This window comes from Chenopodium album, chromosome 25, assembly GCF_948465745.1.
Source record: "Chenopodium album chromosome 25, dcCheAlbu1.1, whole genome shotgun sequence".
Taxonomy (NCBI): Eukaryota; Viridiplantae; Streptophyta; class Magnoliopsida; order Caryophyllales; family Amaranthaceae; genus Chenopodium; species Chenopodium album.
In genome coordinates this window covers 35,021,808-35,031,379 of record NC_137858.1, presented here as the reverse complement: position 1 = coordinate 35,031,379, position 9,572 = coordinate 35,021,808, and the positions used below count along the sequence as shown (strand labels likewise).

The 9,572-nt window shown below is 34.9% G+C and overlaps 1 protein-coding gene across 1 annotated transcript; it reads left to right on the top strand.

Annotated features, from left to right (window-relative positions):
• Window positions 1-2,587: 2,587 nt before the first annotated feature.
• Window positions 2,588-3,430, top strand: LOC145614045 (uncharacterized). Its single transcript, XM_081669051.1, has one exon. The coding sequence runs from the start codon at window positions 2,588-2,590 to the stop codon at window positions 3,428-3,430; it is 843 nt and encodes a 280-aa protein (XP_081525177.1).
• Window positions 3,431-9,572: the final 6,142 nt, after the last annotated feature.

Sequence of the window (9,572 nt, the reverse complement as noted above, 5' to 3'; positions counted from 1 at the left end):
AAATCGATTTTGGTAAAAGATCTAATAAAAAAGGTAATACGTAGTATAACACTTGACCTTACTATTGCTAAATTGAAATTAGATTTAATAACTAGAAATTATTTTGCTGAACTCAATTATTTTTATTGAATTGAAATTAATTTTATTGAACTAAAGTTCTTTTTACTGAGGGCATGTTCAGTTCAGCTTAATTTTAGTTCAGTTCAGTTCAGTTCAGCTCAGTTCAGCTCCAATTAGTTTAGTTCAGTTCAGCTCAGCTCCAATCAGTTCAGCTCAGTTCAGTAAATGTGAACAGACCCCAAATTGAAATTATTTTTACTGGTTTTCTATTATATTTTTTCTTCAAAATTACCAATTTACTAAGAATTTTTATAGGGTAAAGGGAACAAGCCCTAACTCATACCTCAATGAAAGTACGGAATGTATGGCTGAGCTGAGGATGATGTGTATTTTGATAATCTAAGACTGAAGACTCACGAAATAGCACTTAGAGGCAATGGCGACCCTAAACTTGGATTAAAGGCAACGACTTTAATTTCCTAGTCTAGCTACTATCATGAATAAATGATACTGTATACTGTTAAGATAACTTTCAAGCAAATTAGAAATTTTAATCATTAATCAACTCACACATAAGCATATTTAACTACAACTAGCTTATCTGCTTATGTGCCCTTTGTAGTGATCGAAAGGAGCATGGCCATTCATTCATGTGGCATAGCTGCTTAAAAATATTCATACAAATTTCTGAGTAACTTCAGATGCAGTATTCCATTTGCGCTTTCCTTCCGTATCATATTTTGTTTCCCTTCGTACAATATGATGTACCCTTGGCCTAAAAGAGAGTCATTAACTGTTTTGATCACTGACTCGATCTGTTGTTGGTACACCATGGTGGCATGATCACATTGCATGTCTTGATTGTCTTCTACTCGTATATAACAAAGACACTGGCTTGATGCTGTAATTTGTTCCACATTACTCGAACTAGAGCCATTGCTTCTAGTTCATATAAGGATTAATTAACCAACAAAAGACGTGATTTTGTTAAGTACAATAATGTACAAAACATGTGTACATTGTCGTCCCACACTTTTATTAAACTACAACATAAAGAGCCTGTAATTTTTAACCCAAGCGGATTACTTCTCCTGTCAATTGGCTTTGTAAGTTGGATGCTCAATACATCAACATCTTGGGCCTCTTGGCATAGGTATACACTCCTCTTAGGAACCTAGCGTCTTTGTCGTGTTGTATTTATACTTCTGCACATGTGCTCATCAACCATTTCAGTCATTGTCTACCAATAGTGTTGCTGCTTATCTTGCTGACCCTTAATTTTAAAATGGACTTGACTCTATAGGAAGTTGAAGTGACCAATATTTCCAAGTAATGCCTTTTGGCCCTTTTCCTTATCTTTAACATAACCCTCTCATAAAATAATCAGAATTTCTAAATGTACTCTCTGAAACAGGATTATATTACTGTGGTCTGTGGACAATACAACAAGGTAAACACATGTACACCAATTTTTAACGTAGAAAACAAATGATGTTACATGGAGATGTTGCATTAGGGAAAACAAATGTTTTAAGACACTTGAGACAACATTTTCTATATGATGTTATACCTTGAACACGCGATTGTCCATGTTACATTAACAACTTCTATGCCTCCCCTTACCTTTTTTATTTTTTATTTATTTATTTATTTGTTTTTTTTTTTTTATTTTTTTTATTTTTATGTTGTTATAAGTTTTAACTTCCTATGCTAGTTAGACGTTTGCTTACATTCTTGCATTGCACAAATTCATTAAATTGATTCTGCTGCATTTATTTATTTATTTATTATTCTAAAAAATTTTACAGGAAAAACTCTGTTTTCTGCTTAAAAATTTCTGAATCACATACATAACTTAATTTGGCATATTTGATTAGGTGTTTTCACTAACCAAACTATCATAGGTAAACTACTCTACTTCTCTGTTAAGCATGTTTGTAGTCTATAAGAGTTTGAAGTGTCCCAACTGGTGAATGTGGTGATTCTCTCAATCCTCCACTTCCCATTTATCTATGACCTTCATAGTCATCAAATGACACGAATATACGATTATTTCAAATTAACCTTGTACCCTTATCTGTTCGAAGGAGCATTCTGTTATACTTGCTCCCAAAAGCCAAGAGTGTTAATTCATCACTAATTATATTCAGGATCAAGCTATATCATCCAATAGTATATTTTTACGCTTACACGCCTATATCAAGTCTGCACACCACTTGATCTGTGTGCAATTGAATAATGGAGCTCATGTGAGAAACTAAATGCTTGTCCTTTTTGTGTCTCCAATCTCCTGCATGCCACTCGTGTACTTCGGTTTTTTTTTATAATATCCAGATGGTGTAGATCAATGAGGGATCAAAGGCGGCATCTATGGGATCCCTCCGCGTTGTCACACTCTAGCTTCTTTGCCCCGTTGTATATAAATATAGAGGTTGGCCAAGGCTTTTTGTAGTAACTAAACAACATCTCTTCTATTCTTTAGTTTTTAGTAAAGGCTTAAAGGTTCTTTCTTTTTTAGTTAAGAAAAATGGCAATTCCAAAAACTTCTTTGCACAACCGTTCAGCTAGTCTACCATCCACATCTAACCCACTTGATGCAAACATTGAGAATCACCTCCGCGGGCTTAAGGCCTCACAAGAGGCACCTTTATCTTCGTCGACTTTATGCAAAAGCTTGTGCAGTGTGAAGGATTTGCATGAGCAAATGAACGACTTGATTCGTTTACCACACAACGAACAAATCCTTTCACATAAACATTATAGGGTTGAGGTTGAAGAGGTTCTAGATGGATCTCTTGCATTGCTAGACGCATCTAGCTCTGCACTCGATGCATTGTCTCAAATGAACCAATCCATACTAGACCTTAAATCAGCTCTTCGTAGAGGAACAGTTGATGTAGGTGTTCATTCATATGTAGTCTCAAGAAAGAAAATTAACAAGGTGCTTTCTAAGTGTCTTCTGACATTGAAGAAATCAGATAAAAGCCGTGCCTTAAGGCAGTCAGAAAATGCCTGTGCCATTGTAAGAACTCTAAAAGAGACTGAAACTATCTGTCTTACAACTTTAAAGTCTCTTCTTCCATGCATAATGGGTAAGAAGATTTCTCAAACACGCGGCTGGTCCTTGGTTGCGAAACTTGTTAAATCCAAAACTGCATCTACTGATGCTGATGATCTTTCAGAAGTAGAGTACATTGATCATGCCCTGTGTGCTCTGTCTGATAAGTACTCAGCTGCTGAAACAAAGGATGTGATGAACCAATTAGATACATTAGAAACAATCATTCAAGAACTCGAGAACTCTATGCAGTCTGTCTCAAGATGCTTTATTAAAACAAGGGTTTCCCTTCTCAATTTACTCAACCAATAGTTATATTGTTTAGGCAGCAAGTTTTGTAAAGACAAGGACAGTTTGTAGCATTCATTGATTATTAATACATAATACTTTTATTAAGGCACATATCTCTTGCAGCATAATTATATTGTGTATACCTTTATACTGTTGCATCATTATACCTCCATGATAATTTGGACAACACTAACCAAAATCGACTTACCCAACCTAAAGTTATTGAACTAAGGTTCGTACTAAACTCTAACTAAATCAACTAAAACCAATCCTAAAATCAATTTGTTTATAATTTTTCTGTAATTATGATAAAGAAAAATAACAGACCTGATTATGACTAGGTCCAAAACCGATATTGAACCAGATGACTCATGACTTAGAGGAAGTTTACAGTATCATAGATGATCCATTACAATTTGATCAACTTTAACCAAACCCTTCTTAAGTATCCAGTTGCCATCTCTATATTCATTAATTATCGGCCTCACCTATGTGAACTACACGGATGTCTACAAGGCCAACTATTGTATGTTGCTTATGCTATCATTGTCTAACTGTCATTCAAGCTCGATCTTTATTTCCATCTCGGGAATGAAACTCATCCGTCTTCTTATCCTGCATTATGTGGTGTAATACATAAGGCTTTAGTTATTCACATTATTACTCCATTTACATGTAACAATAATGTAAGCCTTCCTTGATAAACTCAATCATACAGTATATCACTAAACAGTGAGCTGTTAAGAATCTTGAGATTCCATTAACAGAAAGACTACATAATTAAGATCTTTAAACAATCTTATCTTTATGAAATAGAGATTACAGATTCCTCGATTTACACCAATTTTCTCTGTTTTCTATAATTAACGATAAATGCCATTCCCCATGAGCATCAGTGTATTCATTGATTAGGATAAAAATATTTACACATTTACTTAAAATGATATCATTTTTGAGCTGCATCAAGATTTTATGAGTTTGAGTAAAGGTGAAAAACAAATGCAACTTGAGACATTATATTTGGAGAATAACAGTTGCCTTATGCACATTTTCTGTTTTGATTCCTAATGTTTATAAACCTGTAAGTCTGTAACTGATGCATGATTTTTGTAAAATTGTTGCTATTTTCTAATATTGCTTATATACTATACAACATTTTTCCCCAACTCTCATTCTCCCTCAACACCTTAAGGGAGAAGGGGCGGATATAAGAACAAAGCATGCAAGAGATGGTGATATGTGAGTTCAAGCATGATTAATTTCATGTTGTCTCTTGCAGTAAGCAGACGTGCAAATTGTGAAAGGTACCACACAAGGACTATTCTGTTTTTTCGATGCAATTTTGTGGATCTCCATGTGTACCGATATCTGTCAATGCCATTCTATAGTCATCTAATGGCCTTTCGTAGTGTCCTTGGTCCATCTCAATTATAGCTTTGGAGTACTTGTCATATGTTAAGTACCACCAATAATTTTTCTAACTCCATTGAGTTTTGGGGACCATTCGAGTTTACGTGCAATTCATCAGAAGCCAGGCAGTTTCTTTACACAATACTGTCAGAGAACCTTATATTATCTTATGCATCATCTTCCACATTATTATTGTGATTTGTGAGTGAATACACTTAGATAACACTCCTACACTAAATTAAAATGTATGTTGTTGAGGTGCTATCTTGTTTCCTGACTGCAAAGCAGATGATCTGCAACTTAGTATGAGCTCAAGTGGGTATTTCAATGCTCGTCTTTATAATCCAAAGGTTGTATCATTTAAAAAAAAACGGGTCAAAAGTTATAATTAATGACAATTTTTCCTTTTATTTTGTTAAACAAAGTCGCTAGCTTACGTTGCGCATATACGTTGGTTGATGATGTGGCATTGTGACATAGGCGCACATACTTGAAGAGTGTCACGTGGCACCGTTCCTTTAAAAGGAATGCCTTTTAATATATAATATAGATTAATTTGGAAATCAAAGGAAAAAAAAACTTAAAAAAAAACAAATCTAGGTAAAATATTTACAGTCACCTAACTCACAACCCCCAGAAGTCGATGTCGTCAAAGTCGTTGTTGCCGTCGACATTGCTGTGGTTGCTGTTGCCGTTGCCGTTGCCGTTGCGCTGGGTAGCAGGGGTAGCAGAAGGGCACTGGGTGGCAGGACGGTCACCAAAAGAGGGGCAACGACGGTTGATCTTCTTAGTCTTCTCCAAGTTGGACCTGACTTGTTCCCTCAGCTGAGTAGCTAAGGCCAAAGTCCTCCCGGGGGTGTCTGGTAAGACACGGTCCAAGAGCTCAGTAGTGGCAGCAGTGGGGCCTTTGCTAGCAGCCAAACCGGCAATGGTGAGACCCTCAAATGCCGTAGTAAAGGCCGACGTCAACACCAAACCGCGAGACACCAAACATTTACATATTGCAAAATATAACAATGCTGTCCTGCGAATTTTCACAATTATTAGATACAATGTAACTATTATTTGATTTGGTGAATATTTAGATTTCCTAGGATAATATTTATTTCCACGTCTATCTTTATTTCCTAAAGCTAGTAGTACACGAATTGGTGTAAGCTTAGGACTCTAATTGCTTGTATTATAAATATTCAGCCTATGAGGCCAATGAAAGTAAGCCAAAAGTTTAAGCCAAAAGTACAGTAACCCATACTTTGCTGCTCTACAGTGTTCTCTTTTATCTCTCCCTCATTTCTAAATTCTAATTATTGATACAATCTCCCTTTTTCTTCATGATTCATCAATAAAATGCTGTTGATTCTCATTGAAGTGCATTATCACGCAAACTTTCAGGCAATTTCCATTAAGATTATCTAATCTCAAAGAGTACTAATTAATTTGCAATGTACTACTACCAATTTGATGATCCAAATTCTTTGCTCCAAAAGAGCATGGACACAACAACAAAAACTGTTCAAAAAGCACGTCTATGCAAACAAATGAAGATACAATTGAGCAGGCACTTCCATTCCTACAGATAAGAAGCCAAGAACAAAATGATCATCCAATAGCGACAGTAACAAAATGGATTTGACAATGGCACATGAAACTAAAAGAGAATGTTTAGGGTTCAACGACTAATGATATAATAGATGCATTATACATTCACAATGAAATAATGGCCAGTAGGCCAGCATGCATGTCCAACACTCATCAGCTTAAGAAGCCCTCAAACATTATCAACAAAGACTAAATCATGAGCCACAAAAGGATAAAGGAACATAGAAAGGGGCGCTTTAATCTTGCACAGTTAAATACTTCTATCCATCATGAAGCAACAACAAGAGGTTTTAAAGAATCAATATGAAACTGAAACCAGTACAGTACATATAACAATTGCATTAAAGTAAACATAAAAGTTTAATTTGTAATACACTATACTTGCAACAGGAGAACACATTCACCTTTGCTTGCTTAATTCCTTCTCTTTACAGTCTTCAACTTTTCGGCTGGCGAAGGCGGGCAAGCTAAGAGACAACTAACTTCCTGTTAAAATAACAGAAATTCTTTAAAAACTACATTTAACATAAATAATCTCCAAAAGAAAAGGAGATTTCTTTAATTGCTACATTAAATCACCAACTTAGCAAAATCAATAACAAAATGCTGTTTCAACAGAAAGAGCAAACTACCCGTAAAAGATTTTGCAATATGCAACTCATCTAGAAGGAGAAACGCTCATTTTGTATTATGTGAATTTTGCTTGATTTTACATAATGATGAGATGATGATCATCTATTTATAGTACTGAATGATCTAGAAGACACTAAAATTTTACTCCAATGAGATCGTTATTAAATCACTATTCTAACAGAATGGATGAAATTTTACGGATAAAACATGTAAAATTATACTAGTATATACTCAATAATACTTATTTATGTTAGTTCATGAATCTAATAATAACCATCTTAATCATTGGGTGTATAAATTGCAGATGATAACAAAAATAAATGAAATGAAATGAAAGAACTTACAGTATCAAGTAGCAGCACTTGAGCAACAGAGGAGAATGATGAATACAGAGTACAAGCGACGGCGGGCACACTGAAGCAGCCGCGACACAAGACGAGAGATAGAAAACGAGGGTTTTGATTTTTTTTACCGTTGCTCTGCTTGATGATGTTTCAGGGTTTTCTTTTATATACCTTTCTAGTGGGCTGGGCCCCCCTTCTTTTCCCTTTTTGTTTTTCCCTTAACAAGTTGGCCATGTACATAAATCAGAGGTTTTTTTTTACGGGAAATCAGAGGTTTAATAGATGTGTTTTAACAATTCGATTTAATTACTGATTATAAATTATGTTGTTGCTTAATCTTATAAATTACTCCCTTTGTCCCCTTTTGATAGTCCCTTATGGGCATTTTTCACGGGAATTAATAAATACAAATAAGAATAGTTAAAGTATATTGAAAAAGTAAATTGACATTGGATATGCAAAAAAGTAGAGAGAGAAAGTAATAAAAGTACATTGGAAAACAAAATTTACATGGGAAATATAACTTTGCACAAGTATCGTTGCAAATTGAAGGAAATTTTAGTAAAAAATTAATATTAATGGTTGTTAGAAAAGGCAAATGGGGTGAACATTTTAGGACTATAATTTATCCATAAGGGACTATCAAAAGGGGACGGAGGGAGTATAAAAAATGATAGCGAATGTCAGTATCTAAGAGTTGTTTGTTATCAAACATAAGTATTTTGAATTCTTATAAAATTTGGTACATTCGTTTTATGTGACTATTAATATTTTTGTATTATTTGATTTTCTATTGAATATGGATATGAGCTCGGTATATAAGCTTCTTTTTTTAAAAAAAAAATAAAAATTAGTGATAATAAGTTTTTGTATATAAAATTAAACATAATGTATTAAAGGATACTATCACGTTGTCTAATTTTCATAAAAACGGGATATGATCGTATGAAACATAATGAACCTATGTTCATTATTTAAAGATAATCCGTTTTAAAATGTTGTATAAACCAAAAACGATTGACGGAAATCAGAAATCGTTCCAACACGCGTGTATATGCATAATAGGGAACATAAGAAAAGTTACTTTCTATTTTAAGATTTTTTTAAATGTGGGTTTTTTTTTTTTTTATTATGCAAATGTGGGAGAACCCGTACACAATAACAACTATGACACAACCAATCGTGGCAAGGCCACTCCTACGATATCCTCATCGAGTAGGAGCTTTATTTCCGATTGCGGAACATCGAAATAAGTCACACAATCCGATTGGATGACACCTAAGTTAGCCAAACTATCGGCCACTTTATTCCATTCCCGATAACAATGAAAAACAAAAACAGACCAACCCTCCCAATTTAACAAACTGTAACAATTATTTAACATATGACAGCACTCCCCTCTCTGGGTAACTGGATTCTTGAGAGCCTCCACGCAAGCTTGATTATCCAATTGTAAATGTAGCTTCTGTATGCCCATTGCCTTTGCCATCTCAAGGCCAATCTCAACAGCAGCTAATTCTGCCTTGAATGCAGAGCATATACCAAGAGGAGCAGCAAACCCCTTGAAGAAGATCCCACAATTATCTCTGATTACACCCCCTGCTCCTGCCAGTCCTGGTGTGCCCTTTGAAGCCCCATCTGTATTGAGAGCAAAGAAGTCCATAGGAGGTGCTGACCATCTAATGAATGCTTCCTTCCTGTGCTTCTTTTGATCAAGAAAGCTCCTTCCAGAAGAACCACTATCATACATTGCAGCCCATGTTTCATCAACACGGTTTCTAATAAAGTTACCAGGGTTGATAGGAATTTCAGCATTCCTTCAAACAGAAACACATTTTCTCTACTTCCAATTCCACCACAAGGCAAGAGAGAAGCAAGTTGGACATTTTTCTGAATATATCAAACCATCAGCTTTGAGATTCTTGCTAACCCACTTCTTTAGATTACCATTCCAAAAGGAAGGTAATTGGCAGATGCACCTATGCTATGCCAAATTGCACAGGCTGCTGGACAGTCACTATAGCAAAACATTACATATTGAATTGAAGAATTTTTTTAAAGTTGTACTATAATTAATCAGAAATCACAGTTAAACACTTTTTTTTTTTTTTTTTTTTTTTTTTTTTGTGGTAGGAGAAGTTACTAATCAAATTTATACAACCTTAAGTAAACACCAC

Bases quoted from the DNA above. Each gene is read 5' to 3' on its own strand.
- LOC145614045 (XM_081669051.1), top strand. From the start codon at position 2,588: ATGGCAATTCCAAAAACTTCTTTGCACAACCGTTCAGCTAGTCTACCA.